The sequence below is a fragment of the Phlebotomus papatasi genome, chromosome 1 (assembly GCF_024763615.1).
Source record: "Phlebotomus papatasi isolate M1 chromosome 1, Ppap_2.1, whole genome shotgun sequence".
Classification (NCBI taxonomy): domain Eukaryota; kingdom Metazoa; phylum Arthropoda; class Insecta; order Diptera; family Psychodidae; genus Phlebotomus; species Phlebotomus papatasi.
The window spans coordinates 97,095,029-97,120,742 of NC_077222.1; the positions used below are offsets into that span (position 1 = coordinate 97,095,029).

At 33.5% G+C, this 25,714-nt stretch overlaps 1 protein-coding gene across 6 annotated transcripts in view; it reads left to right on the top strand.

Annotated features, from left to right (window-relative positions):
• The first annotated feature begins 18,179 nt into the window (after nt 1–18,179).
• LOC129809927 (uncharacterized) overlaps nt 18,180–25,714 on the top strand; it is a 70,076-nt gene continuing 62,541 nt past the window's right edge. Inside the window, exons 1-2 of one of the 6 annotated variants that reach the window (XM_055860073.1) lie at nt 18,180–18,679; nt 19,719–20,252. In XM_055860073.1, coding sequence (XP_055716048.1) covers nt 19,887–20,252 — 366 coding nt within the window. In that variant the 5' untranslated portion in view covers nt 18,180–18,679; nt 19,719–19,886. Of the gene's footprint in view, nt 18,732–19,670; nt 20,253–25,714 lie in introns of all 6 variants that reach the window. The other 5 variants (XM_055860074.1, XM_055860076.1, XM_055860077.1 and 2 more) reach the window with 5 other exon arrangements.

Below are 25,714 nucleotides of genomic sequence, written 5' to 3' on the forward strand. Positions count from 1 at the left end.
CACCAACAAAATTTCAGAACTCTATTCGAAGTATTTTCGAAGATAGAGAGACGAAAGCAAAGGAGCGCGTAGCAGTTTTGAAAGCGCCTGGACGAACATACAAAACTTTTAAGCTCGTTTTCTCCACTTCTCAAAAGACTTATGGACCGATTGAAACGCAATGCTCTTCTAGTTGAACCTAAATGATTTCAGAAAATCTCTTGTTTCTATTTTTTACAGCATGCTAAAGTCAGAATTTTATCCGAAAACCCTATTTTTTTAAAACCTGCGAAAAAGGTCCAACTTTATGATTTTCTTCAGTTTTTCTTGGTTTAACTATGAAATAAACTTATGAATTTTGAAAATTAATTTGGTTTTGTTTTCAGACAAAAATTGTAAGCTGCAGATTTCCTGCCAATTAGGGACGAATGCGCTCTAATAAATTACTCATTTATTGGAATGTAGTTTAACCATTATTTCTAATATAATTACGCTAAGCCGTCTCTCGGCTAATCCTCATGTCCGTCAAGGCCCTAAGAATTCCAAGACCATTCCAACAAGTCCAAACGTGACTCCACTCTGTTGATAAATGCGCTCTTTAGAGACTTTTTAACATTTGAACTTGAAAAACCATTATTAGGTATGATTGTAGGGTATTTGCGTATAGGGACTAAAAGTTCGCCTGGATGGTTTTTATAAAACTTATTTTAAAACTGATGAAAATCGAACAACGCATTTTTGAGGAATCCTAAAAAACATGGTTTTTGTTGTGGAATGGGGGGAGGGAAAATAAGGAAAATGTTAATGGTTGCAGTGTCGATTTATGGGGGACGGGGTTTCCAAAAGTCCCAAGACTCTATCTCTAACCGATATTTCTTTAGGCGTGGTAAAGGCCGGACACACAGACCCATAGACGCACAGACGGATGGTAAGAAGTCCAAATATAATGGTAAAAGAAATACAATTAAAAAAAAGGTATCAGTAGGAAATTAAATAGCAAGAATAGTGGTCTCACAGTAGAACCGGACTGGTAGTATTACTGGGCTCCTTATTCAGACTCCTCCTTAAACTTTGCCATCATTGATTCTTTTATTTGATCTGAGGAACTTTATCTTAACTCGACACCTTATTTTTTCGATCATATTCTTTCGATCACTATTCAAATCCTATATGTGAATTCACCCTTGTTACTGCAAACGAGTGACTAATCCGTGCCGACTGCGCCGACCATTCTATCATTCGTAATCCATTGAGGTTTGAGATTCGTAATTTAAACTTAAAATCAATATAATTGTTCATCAATTTAATTTATACACTAAAACTAACCAATTATACTCACTGAAGATTGAATGAAAGTAGAGCTATTTGTGGTAACTTGTATGATGATGCAAAAGTATTTCAAGTTGTGAGTTGATGGAAGTTTACTAACAAATTTCAAAGGGACTAGCTAAACAAGAAGCAATCATACAAGAGTGGGATAATGGTTCAATGGCAAGAGAGAACTAAAAGGGAGATTCATTGCAAATCAATGCGTTCAGTAATTACGTCCATTAGTACATAGACTCCTTGGCCCCTACTAGAGCCTCTGGGGATAAAGAATTCTCAATTATATTCAATACAGAAAGAGAAAATGGCAATTAACAACCATGAAAAATGAGGGTAACACATAGTTTGAGATTTTTTTCTTGCAAGCCGACGTGGTCCTCAACTTTGAGACAATTGACGTTGCGGAGAAAGCAATGGGATGGGGTAAAATTTGAATTTACATACACCCAGCATCCAATTAAAGTTGTTGAGTAATTAAATGAAGCTTACTATGTGCTTGTACACACTGAAATTTACTATTTACCCCCATAAATTGAGGCCGAAGCGCATTAATGAGTTTACTCGTAAACTTCTCTTGCTTGTTCCTTCAAACGCCGCCTCTCCGCCCATTTTCCGCATGTAAGTAGTGTTTGCTCCATCTCTAATCACTCAACATTTGATAAATTGGTAAACCAACTTTTGAGAAATATCCTTTGAGATATACACCCTCTATGTCCTAGATTTATATGGCGTCGGGGGTGCCTTTCTGCCATAAGACATACAATTTCGGGAGCATTATTTCACTCAGCAAGAAGTATATTATTAGTATGGGAGCTTTTTAGTCCCATCTTTTGTGCCTTATGGGGGCGATGCAAGCGATATTTTAAAACCAATGTGGTGTGAAATGATTTTCTGAAAACAGACATACTTCGAAGCAAAGTGGGTCCCATTTGTAAAATGGTTAAAGTGCAGCAATTTATTGTATTATTTCGACTTTGTTTCCTCCATCAACTTTTTTTGCATTCACACTCCTACCACCCTTCTGTGACTCTAACACAAGGGAGTCTACGACACTACGGAGCATCAATCAGAATGTATTTTATGCTGAGATTTTTCAAAGGAACAAAAAAAATAGTGAAAACGCCTGAAATTGCATCCGAAATCAATTTCCTCAAACGTTATGATTAATGCCATAAAGAAAGCGTAAATGGCTGTAGATTTATCTTTTCCCAGGGTTCATTGTATTGCAGCAAATAAAGTGCAAAGTGATATTTTTTATTCAAATTAAATTGAATATAGAATTCAGGCCTGTTTGTATAAATTTTAAAATGATTTTATTTAAAATTTCTGTTTAATACATTTTTTTGAAATGTACAACAGTTTTGCTTTGTAATTTGAATTTAGAATAGAATTTCATTTTAAAAATTTGGAAAAAAAATCTCGTTTAAATTTGCATATTTTCATTTAATTAATTAATTAATTAATTAAAAATATGCATAAATTATTAGATAAAATTAAATAAACTAAATTTTTTGCAATAAATTATGAGACGAATTTTTCTTTTGCATTAACTCGAATGCGTTAAATTTGCGGCATGTATCAACAAATTTCATGATTTGTTACACTATGCTCTTTGCACATTAATTTCAATTTTAAAGGTTTAACGTATAGAAAAGAGATGGGAAAGCATATAGCATTGAAATGCTCTAACCTACGAGCATTGTATTATCTCTTATACATAATTTGTTAGAAAATCGTGATAAATATTTTTAAGAAATTGCAATTTTTTGAAGATTTGACTTCTAAACAAGAAACATTTTAAATTGGTTGTGAAACAATTTTAGTTAAATATTTAAAATTAAAATATCGGAAATTAATTTAGATGGGAATAATTTGCATATGGATGAACTTTTCTCTTAGGTACTTCATAAAAATCGTATCTGAAAATAAAAGAAATCGCTGGGAACATTTTCGAAATAAGCCAAAAAAGCATAAATTTCAAAGAGTAATGCCCTAGACACACTTACGACTTAAGCCGAGAGACGACTTAGTGGAAAATGATGGAAATGTAGTTTGACCATTATTTCTAATATAATTACGCTAAACCGTCTCTCGACTAATCCTCAGGTCTGTCAAGGCCTTAAGGGTAGTAGGAATGAGAGGGATTATGGAGAGCAAAAATATTTTTAATTGGAGGACGTTGAAGACCGAAAATTTATTTCTTTATCGTTTAAACTAAAGATCAGTGACAAGTTGGAAAAGCAATAAAACAGCTTTACCTTTGAATTCGAGTAGTAAAATTGTAAGTAAAAGGGGTGACAAAATCATCCCAGGCTTTGCAAAGCGCTTAAACTCGTAACTTAAATGCTGTACCTCAAAAGTACTTTCGGATCGTTTACCGTTTATTGGTTCTAAATCGATATGAATCCATTAATAATTCATTCAAAAGATTGCCCAGAATTGTTTAAATTTTAAAAGTAATAGAATTAAATTTCTGATAAAAAATTCTTAGTGGTTTATAACCGATTCATTACCGGTTCGCAACCGATTTCGATCGATATATAAATCATTCAAAAAATTTACCAAACTATCATAGGAGTAATGTAACTGAATTACGGATATAAATTAGTTAACAGTCATGAACCAGTTCATTACCGATGGTTAGGTTGTAGGTGTGATAACGGCCGGACGGACGGCCGAACGGACGGCCGAACATTAGGATGGACAGATGAACAGACAGACGGACGGACAGTCGGACGGATGGACAGAATGTTGAGGAAATTTGTCCCTGGGTGGGGGGGAGGAAGCTGGAAATTTTGGGGAGTGGAAAACTCGAGGGATTTGATACACATTCCGCTCTTTCCGTGGAGTTCGAGCTTATTCGAGATATTCGGGGGGTTTGTAAAACCATCTAGTGATTCACTAGATTTTTTTGCAATTTTTTTTGCATCGTTTTCATTTCATAAAACCTGAACATATTTATTCTAGCAGTAAAAGAACAAGATGAAATTGCCTATCTCAAAGTTTTAGCCAAGGGGTGAATAAGTGGTTCTCAGAGTTGACCGATAGCAGCGATCGGCAAAATTTTGTCGATCTGGAGGTAAATATCGACAGATTGGAACTATTTTGCTGAGAAATCGACAGATCGACACAATTTGGCCAGAAATTGACGGATCCGCATGTTGAAAATGCTATGTTCATTAACAAAGATCGGTAAATTGCCACGATTTTAGCGAAGAATCGGCAGATTTATGTGTGTTTTCGCTCTTAAGAAGTATAACGTTCGTTTATGCTCGTCTAATTTTATAAATTTCATACACTGAGTGAGAGATATCCGAAAAAGTCAAAATAACATTCTGGAAATGCTAATTTTACCCTGCATTATTGATCCGAAATCGGCGTAAATATTACCCTTTTTAGGTGTATTAGGGGTTAAATTAACCCTTTTTCATGTTAATTTTACCCTTAAAAAGGTGTAAAATTAACATTAAAGAATGATGATATATTTTTACACCTAAAAAGAGTTAAAGTTATGAGGAAACAAAGTTAATCGCACCCTCTTTTTTCTCTATGTTAGCTAAATTGAATATAACTTTAAATTGTGAAAATCCTAGTGTGATAGCACCGTAATACATATCTTTAGTCATCATGTGTTCCCATTTTTTCCGTTTTTGGACAGACAAGTCCAGCGCTAAATTTTAATATTCTACACTGGAAACAATAATCTTGTAAACTTACTTGCGGCAGATCGGCACTAGATCGACGGATTGGTGATCGAGTGAACCGTCAGCGGCACAGTTACCTACCCCTTGGTTTTGGCAAGAATTTTAATTGTTGAATATATTTTTCAGGAGGCGAACAAATTAGCGAATGAACCATAAGTGGCAAATTGGCTGATCGGCACCGATTAGTCGCTCTAATTGACTAATCGGGGACGATTACTCTCGAGTAGCAGTTCTGTTTACCCCTATTTATACTGAATCAATACTCTCAAACATGTTAAAATAAAAATAAGTAAAATAAAGACAAATAAAGATTTCCAAAGACATATTATTTAATATATATATTTTTTTAAATTCTATTTCAAATATAAAAGTATATTGTCAGATTCGCGATTTTTGGGGAAGCATCTCAAACTACTTCTGTTTCAAAAATTCCCGCTCTGTCCTATAAAAAAATTAAGTTATTCTCAAGTAATTTAATGTTTTGAATCAATTCTAAAATTAATAAAAGAAATTTATTTTTGTAAAATTAAAATTTTACAATAGAAGTACACTCAAGTATACCTTTTTTTGTATCCTTGCAAAATGAACAAGAAGCAATTGGAAAAGTTCCAAAGTGAAGAATTAAAATTTAAAAATTTTCAATATTGAATTAGAGTTTTCCATTGAGTTGAATTGATGAAGAGAAGATCAAAATTCTTCTGTAGAAAATGTTAGATGGAACTTTTGTTTCTATCGTATGTAAATGCCAAATGAAGTTAAAAAGTTTCAGGTGCTTTCTTCCCACAAGAGAACCACAATTACAGTGAGGTTCGTTATTCTCCACAAACATTGTTAGAACCAATGTGCACTTCGGCAAGTGCCAATAAAACACTTCTTTGTATTTTCCATTCTAATTCAAAATGCAACTATTTTACTATCGAGTGGCAATTCATCATTGTATAGTAAGTGTTCATGATGTCTTGAAGCAATAAAGTCAAAATCCCGGGTCTTAACAAGAAATAACACTTGAAGTTTTGAGTGAAGGCGTAAAATAGTTCCATTATTATCAAAACACTCAATCTACATTTCTCAAATGTATATAATTCCTTTGTTCTCCAAACTTTAATGAAGATTTATGAATGGAATGAATATCAATTTTCTCTGTATGTTGCAATCGATGCTCCTTCTATGTGCTTCAATTTTAATTACCTCTATTGGTATTCGCTTCTAGGCCACACCCAAAATTCACTTCCCAAAATGTATGAGAAAATCTCAATGTGGGTGCACAACTAATTAAATGCATAGCATGCAGCACTAGTCACAATCATAAGTTACTATAAGAAAGGAAATTTGACTTTCGTAATTTTTTTTTTTGGCACAATTTAGCTATTCTAAATGTGCGAACCCGAAGTTTCCGATTCAGATGGAAGAACTCTATTTGCTTTATGATAATGGGCTCTTTTTTTGTAGAAGTTTCTCTCAAAACAACATAAAATTTAATTCAGACTAATTTTGTATCTCCAGAAACTTTTAGTCAATGACAAAGAAATTGCCTTTCTTAATCGTTTGTTGATGAGTTTTCACATGTAGTTTTGCTTATTTCATAATTTAACATCACTTATAAGTCGACTTTTTATATGTACATATAGTATGTAATGTACGTGAAATTAGGGATGGTAAAGAACAAAAACATATTCCGGAGTTTCTAATAGAGGATTCCACTAATTGAAATTAAAATATTAATATTCAATTAAATAATTAAGATACAAAGGTCAAAAATAAGAAAGTTTATGATTAAAAAATATCTTTTCAATTAAGGTTTAATTGAAAGCAATTATAAACGATCGATGAGTGGTAATCAACCGGAATTACCCAGGAATGCCTAATAATTAAAGATATTTCAGATACATCACATTGGAATGCTCTGAATATACGCACTCATGTATGTATTTTCCTCAATTCATAGCATTAACGTGCAATGAAATGTTTCTACTGAAATTATCGTTGATAGATTTGATATTGTTTATTAAACATAAATACAATGTCAGAATTGAATACAATAGGGGTTAGGTGTATTACTCGAACTTAAAAGAACAGCATTTTTTTCTTTCCATATTTATTTAGTATAATAAAAAAAATATTTCATTCGAATTTTTAAGCATATAGGGTAAATTTCCTAATGCAAAACCATTTGCAGACGCTTTAACTTTGACAGAAGGTTCAACACATTAAGTTTATATTTTTTCTGAAGAGAATTACATAAATTTGCTCCGTGACTCTTCTGATATGTTACTGTTTAAAGAAAATTCTTTAGATATAATTTGAAAACTTCTTAAATACAAGAAAAATACGCTAGCTTAAAATGCTTCTATTGGAAACATATTAATCCAAATGGAGACAAGGGAAAGTTTCTAATTGGAGACAAACAGTGGAAGTGAAACCGCAACGAAAGGCTTCCAAAACCTTGTTGAGTTGCTCCTGAGCGCAAGATTTGTTCCTATTCCTGGTCTCTTCTCCTTTCCCATCTAAAACAATAAGAAAATCTCTCCAAAAAATCATATTTCCGGGGTTTCCTATTGAAGCATTTGCAGACACTTCAGAAAAACCCTTTTTGCTCACGAAATAGGTAATTATTTCATTTGAAATCTTCACGTATCGTTAACAATAAAGATTAGCACTTAATTTAACTATAATTTGCCAGAAATATGACATAAATATTAAACAAAACGAATAAACAACAGCTCCTTCATTGTGGTTTTCATTGGAAAACATGGTCGATCGATGAAAAATTCGATGGTGAAAAGGTACTTAATTTTTCTGAGAAATTAACAAATTAAAATTTGTGAATATGAATGGATTTTCGCTTTATTTGGAGCAAAATTAACTAAATAATGAAACTGTGGTATAGAAAATATATAAATATAATATTTTAGTATTGTAGTTATCGTGAAAACAATGACGTTTCCATTTGGAGTAGCGAGAAATTTGCATTTGGAGCTGGTTTTGAATTAGCTTAATTTACCCTGAAGATAAAAAATATTTTTTTACGATTCTCTCAGTCTGAAAAAATGACGAATCCTATTCGCGGGCCTACACATGTCGCCCTTTACAAATAGTGGCCGATAAAGGCAGGCACTGTTGACCTTAGGCACTATGAGTCCCCGAGCACTGGCCGAGCCCCCGCTAATCAGAAGCCTTGATAGATACTCAGGGCATTCAAATGCATCCAGGCTTTGTGAAGTGCCTGAATTTGAGATTTAGATGCTATACCTCAAAAGTACTGGAGGAGTTTTCGGTCTAATGGGTTGTAGCAGATAGTGAACGGAAAAATAGACCTGTCTTGATTTTCCCACCGTACGTGATTTTTTTCCACAATCAAAATAAGAATGAAAAAATGAAATGTAATAAAATTATCAAAAAATTCTAAAAATTGTTGGAAGTGCTTTGTAGACCTGATGAAGACGACATCCATCCTCAAAATGTCGTAAAGAATTAAAGAGAAAAAAATCAACAAATATATATTTTTCCATTCACTATCTGCTACTCCTCAAAAGTACTGTCGTATCATTTACCGTTTACCGGTTGTCAACCGATTTGAACCCATTCACAAATCGGTTCATAACCTGTCAATAACCGATTTATCGGTTTCAATACCGATTCGCAACTGATTTGAACCGATTTATAAGTCACTCAAAACATTGCCCAAAATACCTTAGTTATCGACATGATATGAAAAAAAAACTCACGACAACGTGCCTTCGAACAATCCCAAAAAACATGTTTTTGAAGAGAAAGACGAGGGTGTGTTTTAAAGAGGAGACGCATGTTTATTGTCCCAGTATTGACTTATGAGTGGGGTCCTTCGAAAGTCCCAAATCACTATCTCTAACCGTTTGGGCTCTAGGCGTGGTAACGGCCACACAGCCGGACCGACGGGCGGACGAACGCTTAGACGGGTAACAAAAAAATATATTATTTTGTTATCTTTTATCGCCATTTTTCATATGTATAAAGTGATCATTGCAAACTTTAGAATTATGTTAACTCACCATTTGTCTCAAATGACATAGGGTGAGGTGGGGCTACTTTGAGATGTGGGGCTAGGCTAGATTGTTATACGGTTTTTCCGCCTATTTTTGTATGAAGCTGGTGCTTACAATTATTTTATTTAGATCCACAATTACTTTGTGTATCCAAATTACATCATGTTAACCCAGTTTCCATTAGAAATATGCAAAAAAAAACTCGTATAACAATTTAGTCACAGCTCAAAGTTGCCCCACCGCCCAAAAAATAAAATTTCAATAATCAAAATTTAATTGGGTTAAAAGAAGTGAGTTGCACGTATTTTACCATTTTGAGCGTTTTGAGTAAGTTTTGCAAATGTGTCAAGAAACTTTTGGCCGTTAATAATTACTATAATTTTATTATAATTATTAACGTCTATGGATTACAAGCAACTCAACAGTTTTTTCCACCTAGTTTCTCGAACAAAGATTTGTCAAAAAAGTTTTGGCCGACACTGTAGTATTAATTAGTACTTTGAAGAACTGATAAAGCCCCTTAAAGACGGACGGACAAACAGCGTGTAAGGAATTCTTCAGATGAATATGCTACTTTCCATTCTTTTTGGCCCACGTAGCCCCTTAACTTAGATGCTGAGATGTTTCTAAATACTATCGTATGCGATAAAAATTTCTAAATTTACAAGATTAGGGTAAACTGGGGCACCACCAAACACTAATTTTTATTTCTAAACTACTTGGACTATCTCGATCATTCCTTCAGTGGACAAGCATCCCTATAGTGCCTATAAATTCCTATCAGTCTTATCCTCTGATATCCAATATCCGATTAAAAACTCGCAGTGTTTGGTGGTACCCTGTGTTTGGTGGTGCCCCAGTTTCCCCTTTAAAGATATTTTTTCAAAAATTGTGCAAGAAATGAGTCAATCTGGCTTACTGTGTATAATGTGTGATAACAATATAGCAATTCAGTTCGAAGCAGACTTCTTCGATATTGTTTTGTGTATTTATGGAAAATATATATCTTCAGAGGCAAGATAAAAATGTTCTGTGGCACTCTGCCCCCAGAACCACTTTTGCTTGGAAGAATAGAATTAAAAGGAATTGAAGATTTTTTCTCTGAGAAATCTAATAAATTATTAAATTTTTATTTAATTATTTGATATGGAACGTGCTTCTATGTTATTGAAAAGTTTTTGAAAGCTCTTGAAGCCCAGAAAATAAGCTGAAACATATAATTTTATTTTAAAATCTCTGATTATAAATAAATTTTGAAGAAAATGTTTTGATTACCTGTCTTATTCAGATAATTATCAAAAGATTTTGCGATAAATCTAGTTGAAATATTGAAGTATATTGATTCGCAACTTCTAGCAATTAAATGTAATTCAAATGCCATTATATAATTCAGCACTCTGGATAATTTTCAAGAAACTTTCCATCAATAGCGCATCAAGTTTGACCACTTTCTTAGAAGAATTTCCTCCTCCATTGATAAATTACCTCAGTCAGGTGTTGGGGTTCAGATCACGTACGAAATGGAGTAATATTTTAGGGAGAAAGACACTAGAATCCCAACTTTGTTCCACCATCATGAGTAAATTGTGTAATTCCATCTCTTCATGCTGCAAGAGGCAAAGCCCTCAGGGGATCCATCCAAATATGCTGGGTCAAAGTTCAGCGATTACGATGAATTTTTAAAGTAATCTCTCTGTACCAATTCATTTGAAGAATCTCTCGGAAAAACATTAATTATTACAGAAAAAAGTTTTATCTCGTATTTGCAAAAGGACCATGAGAAATGTTAATGAATAACTTTAAATCCACAGTGAATTTAACTACAAACACTATATAGATTGGATTTACTGTGAAATGTTCAATAGAATGGACAGAATTGACTACGGAAAAAATAAACAATGGCAGGGAAATAAGCAGTATGCTCGAGTATACAAGAATTTGATCATTTCACAAAATTTTGTTGTTCTTGGGTATGTATTTTCAATTTGATACATCGTGTAAAAGCAGGTGATAACTCTCATGTGGGGAAAACCTTGTCAATTGCCATTAGAAGTGTCTCAAGAAATGTTTCGCTAAATTCGAAAAATTAAAGCAAGATTTTCGTGAAACCTAAAAATACCAGAAAAAGGGTTTTCAAACCCCAAAAAATCAGAGAAATCCAAAAAAATATTTTTTTTAATCCGAAAAATCTATAAAAATATTCGTAAAAACCGTGAAACCACAAACCCTTGTCAGCAAAAATATGAAGGGGGAAAAAGTAGCACAGCTCAATTCTTAATAACAGGCAGTCGATGATTTATTACTGATCCTTGTTTTAGTACAGATATCTTAAGATTAAATGGAAGTATTTGGAGTTTTTCATAAAATCTATTTGGAGCAGGATCTTAACTAGGCTATTAAACCCTCTAAAGTTTAATAGTTCGATACCGAATTACAGGATAACATACAATGCTCTCTCTTTGAATTTGAGCAATTAAAAGCATTTTAGAATACTTTTTGGTTTGATTGAAGATCAATCGATTTGGTGGCATGTTGTACGTATTTTAGTGGAAATTTATTGGCCATTTTCACCATACGAAACAACAGTAAATCGTGTGGGAATTTATTGGGAAATTCCCCGAATGCATGCATCAATTGGTTGACTTCCTGGGAAAGTACTACTCTGCAGAAAAATATAATACATATCAACTCATTCCTGTCCACCGACTATAGTTAGAACGACAAATTTATGTGTGTTACAAATGCTCAACAATGGAGCTATTTATTCGGAACCACCGAAAACTCTCACGTAACAGGAGTGACAAAAGGCAACTTTTCTCGTGGATGGCAAAGGTCGTCATTGTGAGGTCACGTACCACTTCAATTTCCGCTTTACTCCTCTTGGGATGCAGAGAAAGTCTTCAATCACGGCCACCATTCGTCAAACCTGTGGTTTAATTTGATGAATGGTTAGACGCTTCCTTCACAAGAAAAGGGGTTACCCTTCAATGTCCTCATTAATTCCATCTACCAAGTCAAAGCCAAATGTTTCACTTATTGTTGGAGCATTGGGAAGTATTTTCTGAAATATATCGCTTCCCAAACTGTCACTGAAAGTCATTATACCTTTCTCTTACCCCTGCTGGGTCATTGTGCTTCGAAGTGAAGTAACTTCTTAAGAATAACACCAAGCCATTCTGCTTCTCAATGCAGTGAATGAAAATTTAATAATAATTTAAAATTAAAATTAATTTCTACTTAAACGTAGTTTATCCAAAAAAGATAACAGAGTTCCAAAATGTTTTCCAAATTTGATGTGTGTAAATTCTGATACTAAATCAGGAATACATCCAAAAGAAAAAAAAAGACAAAGATCAGAAAGTGAATAAAAATACAACTCATAGACGAAGAATTAATTACCTTTTTTGCATAGAATTATATTTTATATTATGACCAATTAAAACTCAAATAGATAACTTGTGCAATATAAATGCAATATTTTTTTTCAGAATATTGTTCAGAATATTTATTTCATATATACATTCATTATTTTACTGCTCGAATTCAAAGAGAAAGAGCAGTTATATAATTCGCTTCTTTTTAAATTATAACACGGCTAAAGGTCAAACGGTAAGAGATATCGATTTCCAGTCTCCGACGACCCCCCTATAAAATAACATTATCTAGGACAGTCTTTTTTTCTGTTTTCCCAAATAATGGCTCCTAGCATTTTTTCATTTTTGAATATATTTTGATGGTAATCAAGATAAATATTTCGTCCTTAGATCTTTAACTTCGAAAAATATTTCAATATAGAATTTTCGAAGGTGAATGTTTAACTACTTTGGAGGGCCTATTTTTCAACTGATTTGCTAAATCGAAAATGAATCTGTAATGTACCCGTAAATAATATACCTATCTCAAATTTACTTTTTTATTTAACCGTATGCTCAGTATTCATGCTAAAATATTCTGAAATATGCGTTTCTTAAAAAAATCTTATTTCGGATTTTTTTTTTAAATTTAGGAATCAATTAGTAAATCCTTATGGACCCAAATGGTATGAAAAATAATTATACACAAAGAACTCTTTCTCGTGTGTTCGAGCACTCCGCTAAGCTGGGACGCTTTGCCATCTCTTTTAAAAATATTATTAATGCTTGTTTTTAATAATAATCATGAATATTTTCATCTAGAAAATCGAACTAGTTTTATAGTCATACGATATTGCATTTCAATTAAAAAAATATATTAAATTTTTATGCTTTCCATAACGTAAAGTCATATTAATTGATATTGTAAAATAATTGGTCAAAAATTTAATAAAAACACTATGACCATTTATCTTTCTTCATTAATTTTACTGAAACGTATCATTCATTGGATTGGATTGTTTCTATTTCCTAATGTATTTCCAAATTTATGGACAAGATGGATAAGCATTAGAACAATTATGTACACTATGCAACAAATTAGCAATTTTTGGCATATGGATCTCGCATGGTACGTTTGGTGATTTATAAGTCACTCAAAAGATCTCCGAAAATATCTTAGGAGTAATCGGAGTAATACAATTGATTTTCAGATAAAAATCTGTTATTGGTCATTAACAGATTGATTATCGATTCATAAGCAAATGGAATCGGTTCCGATTCATCAGAAATTCCAAGACCTTTTCAATGAGCCCAAATATGACATAATTCGGTTGAAAAATACGGACCATTTTTAACTTTTGATTTTGAAAAAACCGCTATCAGAAATGATTCAAGAGTAATTTTCGTATGAATATGAAAAATCCGCCTTGATAAACTTTAAGACATATCTAAAATGAAAAAAATCGCATAACGATATTTTCCAATAAGGACGAAACGTCCGGCTTGATAATCTATAAAACATATCCAGAAATGAATAAACCACACGGGGTGGGGTGGAGGAAAAATAAGGAGCATGCTAACGGTTATTCACTCGACTTATTAGGAAGGACTCTCGAAGATAGCAAGTCATTAACACTAAACCTACCAAGAGCGGTCAAATTGACTCGTTTAAAAACTTTTTAAAATTAACACATATTTAAACTGAACAATGTCGCTATCAATCTTTACGAATTTCTTAAAATATTCATTTAATATATTTTTCATTGTTTAAATTTTAACTTTTCCTTTTTTTCCAAGAAAAAAATTGTTAAGTATCCTACTCTACTGCGGTCTGCGATTTGACCGAGCGTGTTAGGAAAAATGAGCAAAAACGGTCCATAGGTTCAGTATTAAATCTGTATCTCTAACCATTTGGCCTCTAGAGCTGGCGACAGCCGGACGGACAGATAGCATGACATAAAAAAAAACTCTAAACTTCAGATTTCCAAATCCAAAACTCTATCAAAATATGAAGGGGGTAAGAAGTCGGAATATATATACATATAATTCACAATCGAGAGATTAAGGTTCAGTGCCCTAAAGTCGACCGGTTCCTTAACTCGGCCGATGGAATTATTTAATCAGTTTTTGAATGTTTTATGGTCAATTTCTATGAAATTGATACTGAATAATGTTAAACCATACGCTAAATATTATACCAACTATATAAATAAATTGAATAAATAACTCTATGGGTGGAGTTGAGGAACCGATCGACTTTAAGACTATACTTTATATACATATGCTGCCTTTTGTGTTGAGTTTGAGCAGGAAAAGTAACAATTTAATTATAAATTCAATCAATCAATCTAAATATAATATTATCAGGTATTTTTCTTTTCAACTTCATCTGGCTAAGATTAAAAATTTAATCCACTTTATTTGTGTTTTGTTGCGCGTTCAAAGCAACTAAAATTTAGCCAATCAGTGAAAGCAGTGAAACTACTAAAATATTTTATGAGTCCTAATATTTAATTCCTTGTGGATTATGCTGCAGTCCTATGTTCGTCGAATGATTTATGTTCGTTCTATATTTTTATAGTTAGATTATGTGTAATTAAATAATTACAGGAAACGCCGAATGTGTTAATTCTTCAAACATTTCCTTTGCTCTGTATACGTCTAAGGTATAAGTTATTCCAATCCTTTTTCCAGCTCATTAAGAAAAAACATTTAATTCAAATTTTTAGTATACAAAAGCAGAATGAATTAACAAAAGATTAAATTCTGCAAATTCAAGTGCTGGAACTTTTGGAAGCCTAGCCTTGCATGAGCACCATGAGCACAGCTCATGAGGGAAGTTCCTTAAATAAAAAAAATTCTCTATCATCCATTAGTAATTAAAAAAAAAGTTATATATGTCAATATTAAATTTTAAGCGCTATTATGTTTCAATGGCCCCAATCGTTAATACCAGATAAAAAACACTGAATCCGCCTCCGTTGGGTTTTTTTTAACCATTTTTTTAACGTTCAAGGTAGCATTACTATTGTTTTTGTTTATTATTTTATTTTATTTTTTTTTTTGTATTAGATTTTGGTCAGTGGAATTGATTGAAAAATCTTTCATTGCACGGGAATTAGTAATAGCATTGCAAGGGTTATGTTTCGATCAAAAAATCCTTTTTTAAAACCCTAGTTAGTGCTTTTTAAAAAGAGTTTGCGTAATTTTAATGGCATAGATACTTTTGTTGCTAGATTTTGGGAGCTCAAACCACTTAAAAAGAAAGTAATTTTTAGAAAAATTTAAATGTATATTCATCGACCGGCTAGACCTACTCTGAAAAAAAAGTGGCTAAAGGGGCAAATGGATCTTGTCAAAATTTTGTCAAAAGGATGTTGTTTACCAATTTGACAAAACTTTCTCGCATTTTACATATTTATTAAAAAATATCCTTCTGACAAAGTTTTAAGTTTGAAAAAGGTCCATTTTGGTCTCAGATTTTAAAAAACTTTTTCATTTTCTGTTTGAAAGAACATCCTTTTGACAAACTTTTCTTGATAATTTGACGAAACTGTTTTTTAGTTCTGGGGTGACATGATAACTTATTTTCGATAGTATCGACTGTCGATTTTGAAAAATTTGAAGGATAGCTGTACTTTTTGTAGCTAATATAGATATTTAGCAACAGTCACGTTTTCTTAAGAATGTAACAATAAATGGCCAAACGTTGCGTAAAAAGTCGTCACTGACTTGATCTAAGTGTTATAGATTTATCAATACAATCGATTCGACAGTATCGAAAAGTTATAATTCCACCCATGTTTTCCAAAGTCTCTCTCATCTGGAGAATTGTATTTCCTTTCTCTTGAAATATTGGGAAAATAAATTAACAAGTTGTACTATTAGAGGAAGGCTTTCATTCTTCGCACACACTGTGGATTCTAACACTTTTTATTTTTCCCATATTGCTTTAGTATAGACCTGTGCTCGTTAAAAGTCATGCAATATCGGAAATTTTGTGTTGATAATTTTAATGGAAATTACAGATATCCATACTGGTAATACTAATCCCGGTTATTCAAGGTGCAATGATAAATATTTTTGTGCCAAAAAGACATAACAGACATAAAAACTCATATAGAAAGAAATTGTCTTCTTGATATCTTTATCGGAAGACAGCTGTTCACTATACATCCTTTTACTTGAATCTTGCAGAAATACAATGAAACTAAATGCAAATATCACTTCAATTGGAAAGTTCTTAAATCGCGCGCAGTTCAACTGTGAAAGAGAGATAGAGACACAAATAACTGCCATGACAAACGTCTGGCGGCGCTGCGGTTGCAAAAAATCTCTGAAATGCGACAAAATATTTTCTTCTCTATTTTATCCATATTAGCAGGTCGTGCCCCTTCGTGTGATATGTACTTTTGCATTCCTTATTAACCAAAATAGTGTTGTACAAAAGGGTTTTTCTCAAACCTATCCTGAATTTCGGGACAGCTCAGAAGAATATGAGTCTTCCAGCTAAAATTTCATCCCAATGTTTTTGTTGTAATATCGACAATTATTCTTAATGAACCCAAATAACTGTATTCAAATAAATTATTAAAAGGATTTTATTGTGAAAATGACTTAACTCTAAAGAATTAAACAATTTTCACATTAAAAAACCTCTCATTTTCTCAACGTGAATTTTCGCGGCATTTCGAAGGATGCTAACAGGCACCACCAAATTCACTTCGGCTTTTCCTTTAGCTCAGGCCTGCTTTAGTGAATCAAACCTATCTATGGCACATTTTAATAGTTAATCTTAAATTACACATTTCCTGAAAAAAATAGGTTAGATTCATTAAAGTAATATGAGAAAATATGAAGTGTTAGAAACCACGATATGTGCAAAGCTCGCAGACCTTCCCCTAAATTAGATTCATTAAAGTTATATGGGAAAGTATGAAGTGTTCGAAGCCACAGTGTGTGCGAAGTCTGAAGGTCTTCCACTAAATCAAAATGGATTTTTGTTTTTAATTCGAGACATGTTCTAGCCTAGCCTAGCCTTTTGAAGACCAGTGGATGGCCATTGACCCATAGTGATTTTTTTCTTCTAATTATGTAAGATGTTTTTTTTCCTCTTAATATTTTTTAGAAAGTATCTTTTATTTAGGGTCACGATGAGTAACATGTCCTCAAAGGGTTAACAACTAGAATTACCTATTTTCCCGAAATGAATTCGGTAACTTTGGCACTAACGAAAATAGCTGAGAACTGCTTTAGATACTTATGTATTTGATACAGAGTTCAAGCCAACATATGTGACCACGGCTTTTAATTTAGATTCTAATCTTCTTCTCGGATTATCTTCCAGTTGAAAATATTGTTATATGTTTTAATCTGAATTAATTAGTAGTGCTCTGAAATTCGCAAATGTATATAGCACTTCCAACATTGTTGCCGTACTTCAAATGGGAAATATTTTGAACTGGTTGATATAGGTTTGATCTTTCCAGTACACTTCTCCTTCACTTCCATTCCAGCTGGAATGGTTGGACTGGAAGGAGGGTTTCTCCCTCTCTTGGACCATGCTCGCGAGTGTCTTCTCCGCGAGAGAGTTGCAGAGGTAAGTGAGAGTTGTGACCGAGCGTCTGCGCTCGGTTTCATGGAGAGGACCCGAACGCTGGAATTGCCATATTCCGGATGATGGTATTGGTGAGCTGGCTGAATTGGGAATTGCAATCGGGGATTATTCCAGCATTGTGGTATAGGGTGCGGACTGAGGGGATGGCAGTGAGAGAGAGAGAACCGGTTTCCACTGAAGAGTAAGGTCTACCACGACGCTCTTCAATGAAAGAACTCGGTACAGTGGACTCAGTCTCGGAACGAACGCCATTTACACACTGCGGAGGACTGACTCAGTGGTTGGCAACGGTGTCACACGTTCTGCGATATTCGCTCCTCTTTGTAGCTTCATTGTTGATTGTCCTCCCTGCCAAGCAACGCCGAAACTTTCAGCTAGTGATTTTGTGCAAGAGACATTGTGTGTCAATAACGTGTCCAATTGAGGAGTGAGAGTTGATGGCTCATTGGTAGTGATTGTGGCATAAGGTGGAAGTGATAGTCCATTGGCATTGTGCAGTGATTTTTTTTTCTTCGATAGAGGATATCAGTGGTCATTGAAGAATGTGCTACCTTCCTTCATCCCACCGTTCTCTTTGAACTTCCTCAGGCACCATTTACCTGGGCTGCATCTCAAGAATTTCTTTGTGTCTCACATTCCGTGCTGCTGAACAAGTAAACCTAATAACATCACACAGAGGTATATGCCAAGCATAAAGAAATCCCAATGCTTCAACCAACAATAGAATAGTGTTAGTTTCTTTTTCTAAATAACATCAAACACAAACACAGAGGTAGATCTTCTGTTAAATCTTGGAGCTTCAATCTGCAATTTCCTCACATGGTGTGATATTGCACTGTGACACGAGCATGAGGGATTACTCACTATAAATTCATTTCCTCTCAAGGGGTATTCTTTCTATGTTCCACAACACCCCTCATAGCTTCATCCCCAAAAACGCATTTCGCACGTGAGTAAAATCCAAATTTGACAGTATTCCGTGCATCCCCCCAAGTTTCAATTTTCCCTGGAAAAACAATGGATTTGTGATGAGATGCCACAAGCTCCAGCTAAACAATTTAGAACAAAAATTTCTCTGATGAGAGCAGGTGATGCAGGAATAAGGGTATATGTATATAGGGATCATGAATAGCGGAATAAAGTACAAAGTTCATAATATGAAAAATTTATTGTTTATTTTTATTGCACAACATAAGCAAAGAGGGGAATGTATCTCATAAATAAACGCAATCAAGATGCTCCTGTTTTCCCTGAACTCAAGTAATAATGCTTGGGTTCTTTGTCACTGTGTCGACAATTTATTTGATGCTTGATTGAGTTTCATTTTATTACATTTGTACACTTTCTTGTACAAGACATCGCAATATATTTCCCTGGGGGCAATGGAAAATTGGTGGATTTTCATCAAACCGAAGGGTCCGCTATACGGCTCCTTCATGAAGCCCCTCCTTGCAGGACTGTCTAGTCCGATTTCAGAAGTTTCAATGGTGCAAATTATACTGTATACACCTGCCCTCAGTGAAAGAATAATTAAAAAATCCAGGAAATTGATTAATTGACCAGAGGAGAATGTGATGCTCCTCGCATGAGTTAGTCTGTTTTTACAGCTACAAGGGAGAGGGGTTCACTTTGGTCGGAACCACTGATGAACCCTCTCTTGTTGCCATAGCATGTGTGCCCTGATGAATGTTTTTTTTTTTGTCTTCCTGTGCCAAAGAGACCAAATGAACACTCCCTCGGCCAATTCACTCTCAATTGAGGGCATTTGGTAAGACGGGAAAAATACTTCGTGCACCGTAAATTGAGACAGTGAAGTGTGTGCAACAGCCTATCCCCTGGGCAAAGTGTTATCTCTATATATATATTTTTTTAAATAAAAGAAACAATGGCTGCCAACAATATAGTGTGTGAGTGGCTCAAGGCACTGGGTCTGGGCCAGTATGCCGAGAGTTTCCTAGACAATGGCTATGACGATCTGGAAATTTGCAAGCAAATTGGTGATCCGGATTTGGATGCAATTGGGGTTCAGACCCCGGATCACCGACACAAACTACTCAAATCGATCCGACAGCTGAGGGAGAAGGGTGCAACGAATCTGTATTTTGTGCTCAGTGAGCCAAATGGGTTGTCTGGAAGTCGTGAGATCCTCGAGGGTAGAGACACCCCACCGCCCAATGACATTGCATCCCTTGTTCGCGAACAGCTGAATGCTGACTCAATCCGATTGACTTCACATCCATATTCCACACCGGTGAGTTTCTGATGAAATTGAATAGTTAGAATGGGACGTGGAATTGAGAACATATTCCGCACAATATGGGGATATCATTGTAATTTCATCCAATGCGAAAAAGAACATTCCTGCCAAGTTTTCCCGCCACTCTCTCTCTCCCGGGAGATTATCTCTAAAAATTTAATTTTACCATTTCTTTTTATGGCTCTGATGCCTCATCTCTCGAAAAATTGTCTGTTTTTTATGCCAATTGAGGCGTCGATTAATCCTCATGATGCCTTCAAGTGCGTGATGATGATGAAAATAGACAATTCATTTGAATAGGGCTCAAGTGGCTGGAAAGCTTTATGGTTGAGGTGTTTTCTGCAGAATGCTCGAATTTTGGGCTAAATTGTCTAAATTTAAGATAAAGTGAAGATACTAGATTTTAACGAGGTGCTAAAATAAATAGAATCTCCCCAGGTAGATTTTTACCTAAGGACCACCATTTGGTATCTGTCTAAAGTAAGAAGTAAGAAGATTACTGAGAAGATATTCTTTTAGATTTTAATATTTTAGCTATGAATTTTTTATAATTAGATGTACTGTGATAAGTGAGATACTTATTAAAAAGTCAAGGTTCTTGAGAAAAAGAGTGCTGACTTTCTAATGGCCTCTACACATTGGGAGCAATTTCTGTCAAAAATTGCTTTTTTGAAGGAAATTCCCTGCAGCGTTGTAGGGGGAAACGTCAAATTTCTGTCAAAAACGCAATTTTTTACGAAAATTGCTCCCAATGTGTAGACGCCTTAACTCAGATGTAAATTAAGTATGTGAAATAATACATAAACACACGCATTAGATGTGTATTAAAATAAGATGACACAAAAGAATAAAAACGAAAAAAACTTTACTTATACGAAATGAATTAATTTCTTAAGAATCAATAATGAATAAATTACTTTTTAGCGTTTTAGCTTTATTTTAAAAAAGAATAAAAGAATTAACATACTTTTACAGGAAATTAAATTGACTATAGTTCTATATTTCAAGTCAAATATTTCTTGTACAAAGGATTTATTCAGAATTTACTGGAAATGATGATATTGGAATTTGGAAACAGTTCAACACATAGTATTATGAAACTGTTTCCATTCCATGCAATTGATATTAGATTATTATTAATAATGTTATAAAAGATTGTGTAGGGTCTCATCGTAATAAGGACATAAAATTCTCTACAATTCAATTATGGAATTATGGAATTAGTTATGAAATTTTTAATCGAATTGCAGTTGAGATTGTCGGGTATACTAAGTGGCTAAAAAGAGCCTAGATGTCTGATCACCTGCAAACTCAAGTACACTCCGTTTTTTTTAATCTATCTATCTATCTTGTGACTCAGATGGGTAAAGTGTTTGGCTCTATGATGGAAATGACTGGGATTTGGTACGACAATGCTTGCATCCATCTCAAACCATCCGCATTTGCATCAAAACCAGATACAAAACAAATACAGAAAACTGAAAATCGTAAAATATCCTCACTTTGGGGCTACGGTATTATTAGGAATCCAAAGCATTTCACGGATTTTACATCTTGATTTTGATTTTTTTGATACAGATTATCAAAATCTTGATATTTTCTTATTTTTTAATTACAACTTGGTACCAGAATTTAATTAAAAAATCTGGGTAATTTAAAAATTTTCCTAAAATTCTAAACAAGGCACGACCAACTGATTACGGAAGCTTTCAGACTCAAGACTAACCTATTTCTTAATGATCCATACAACCTCAGAATGAATTTTCTATGGTTTTTCTATTGGAATTGATATTGATAAACAATGTTAAGACGACAGTGGCCTCAAGTATTCAACCAAAAATTCCTGTAAAACTTTTATCTATAAAACCAACTGTGTGAGCTTGTTACCTGCGATTTTGCAAAAAGAAACCTTTTAGAAATCATTGTGTCTTATTCTCTCTCCCGAGAAGCAATTTTTTTATTAATATAGTCCTGTAGAATTCCCTAAGTAAGGCATTGTCGAACCAAAAATATTTTTATTTGCTTATAACGCTCTTGGTTTTATCACTGAGATTACTACACTGAGAGAAATCCGAAAAAAGTTAAAATAATATTCCGGATATGTTAATTTTACCCTGCAGTATTGATTCGAAATCGGTGTAAATATTACCCTTTTTAGGTGTATTATGGGTTACAGTTACCCTTTTTCATGTTATTTCTACCCTTAAAAAGGTGTAAAACTAACATTAAAAAATGTTGATATATTTTTACACCTAAAAAGTGTTAAAGTTATGAGGGAAAAAAGTTAATCGCACCCCCGTTTTTTTCTCAGTGTGTAAGTAAAGTGGCACACTCTTAAAGATCTTAAGAGCTTCTATAGGAATTTCAACAGAAAACTCTCACTCTCAGTCTTTTAAAAGCGCACTAAAAGACTTGTCTAATACTTGGTTCTATAAGATAGCTATTTTACTTCTTGAGCTGACTGTGTTAATAAGTACATGGAATAGTTTATATGAAACACCTCAGAACTCCTGCTCAAATAATGCCCACCTTGTTTATGATAAATTACCTGTAAGGAAAAGTAGGGTTATGATCCGGTTTGAATCGATAGCCCCATATAACCAATTAAAGTCATTTTCGGTAAATCACATCAGTTGAGTTGTCTCATACGGCGAATTTTCAATGTTGAAATTACAATGGCTTTACTTATTTGTTTATTTATTTATTTATTATATTCGCTCCTTGGAAATTACAAGGGGTCAACTCACTTTTTTGCGATTTTGAGATTCTAATGCACTTAGAAAGACAATTTAATAAATTTTCAGATTTATTAAAGGCATTAAATTTCGTTATTAGAAAAGTTTTTCAAAATTTTAATCTTTTTGATTTCTTGCATAATTTTGTGTGAAGTAAAGAAGCATAAAATATATTCATAGTTCAAATTTTTGTGAGAATTAACGACGCAGATTCATTCCGGTGGTATCTCTGGACGATTTCCTACTATTTAACTTTTTGGAATTTGCCATTTTCAACTTAAATTATAAATTATCAAAAAACAGATTATTTCTTATTATTTGTCATCACTTCAATATACATATAATTACCATTGACAACTTTAGATATATACAAACCCATTGCCTCTCAAATTACTTAAACTCAAAAAGTTACCAGTTTACATTAAGTTGGTTGCATGTTTTGACCATTTTGAATTATTTTTTCAAATGAGGCAACAAACTTTTGGCGGATCAAAAATGATCAACTTTTGGGAAAAAAAAATATTTTTAATAAGAAGTAAAATTAATTACACAGCTCTACAAAATTTACTTTTTTTAAAAAATTCTTAAGAAGTATTAGATGATTATTATGGTATTGGGTGCGCTGATTTAGAAAATGACTTTTTTTTTCAATCACATCACAATTCTGAGAATTTATTACTTTTGCCTTTTATCTGTTTTGTTTTACTTTACTGATTATATCTCCAGTTTTAGTGAACGAAATTTTAATCTCAGATATCCGTTGGAATGGTGAAGAGTTGCCCTACAACTTTATATTAATACATGAAATCTGTAAAACTACCACTTAAGGGTGAAATAATGAGGTTTTCCTAAAAAATCCCCAAAAAATCCTTTGGACTGACGTTTTAAAAAATCATAATAAACTAAACCAAATATTCAGGTGCTGTCTTTGAGAGAACATAGAGGGTCCTTGAGGGTATATATTTAACCAATAGAGACACCTCCTGTCAATTCTCTAAATGTCTCATTTATTGATCTTAGTCATTTTTGAAAATACAAAAATTCTTTCTTACAGTAAATTGTTCTAGGGATTTTTGAGATTCGATTCTTTAGAGTCGGGAAATTAATTCTTTAGCAATTGATTGCTTAAAATGTGTTTGGAAAATACAATGTTCTCTTAAAATCATCAAATTATGGATGTATTCTAGAAGAAACAGACAAGTCATAAGTAATACCAGTAATTCTGCAACCCTTTCAAAAATCTTTTTATCATATTAAAATTCAAGATTTTTTGTAAACATTTTAATATGAATGTTCTCTAATAAAATATTATCTACATGTAATTAAACATTAAATCCCACTGATTTTACTTACGAGATAAGACCATTGAATAATTTCAAGCTCGGGGCAATTAGGAAATTCGAAGTTACTTAAATATTTTATTGCATGAAATACTTAATAAATGTGAATAATATTTAATTCCAGAAAACTCAATACGAATACTGTTTTAAGAAATGGTAGGAGTTTTTTAAGATTTATTAAATTGCTTGATAAAGCATTTATCACTTTTCTTGAGGGTTGAAATGTCAAGGAAAATCTTTAGTTTTATTTTTTTTGGGGTATTCGTCGTCTTAAGAAGAATGTATTTCATGAATTTAGAACAAGCAAATAACCAGCGGAATTCTGAACTTGACTTAATGGGTTAGATGAACCAGTATTCTTTGTAAAAAAAAAATGCTACACAATAGTAATGGTATCTTTCAAAGAGATATTCTTTCTTTATACATAGTTTTTGTGAAAGAACACCAACAAAGAGAACAAATTACGGCGATTGTAAGTCCATAAAATACCAAGTTAGAATTCAAGAAATTCCCTCCCATATCGAGTGATTTGCATGTAAGTTCAAATCACCGATCAAATAAAATTGATTGAAATGGTTCTCCGAAAGCATCCATTAGAACTCGTTATGACTTAATACTGGTTGAGAGTAAAAAGGTGCAAGAGAAACTTTTCCACTCCAACACAGGCACGTCCAGTGCTGAGATTGTTAAGCTGAGAACCAGGAAGTTGTACAAATGGCTCTCATGGATTCTCTGGCTAGAGTCGGCCAGGTAATCAATTTAGCGAAAAAAGAATCCACAAAAACAAATGAAAACATGCCGCAGCTGGATGTGCCCGAAGAAACTGAAGATTCTTGGCCACATTCAGGGGCGTCACGATTGGAATGAATTGCTCAACGGTCGTTGCCACCGTGTTTCTTCTTCTGCACCCGCAAGATTTGCCGAAGGTCGCACCATAGAAACACTTCTTGAGGTGTAGTCCATGGCACTCCCGGAAAAATTGCAGATGATACGGAATTATTGCATCGATTGCCCCTTTTCTCACCTTATGTGACGATAAGCGGTACAGATAGGTACTCACAGAGTCTAAATTAGAATTAGAGGGATATTCATGAGTGAAAGAGATTAGACTATTTTCTACAATGTTGCTATCGAGTTATTAGGCTTTATTAATGAGGCTTAGTGCTGATTGAAATGGTTGTGTAAAGTGCAAGTCTTATGATCGGAGAAAACATTTTGAAATAAGAAGAAAAAAATTGTATAAAGTCAAGCAGATTGACTAATACAGAGCACTTATTATTTTTAACTGCTCCAACTCCAAGAGAGAGCAGTTTTTTTCTGATTATTAAATTAAAAAAAGCTCAAGAGCTCTATAGACAATTTAACTAATTAATAAATTCCA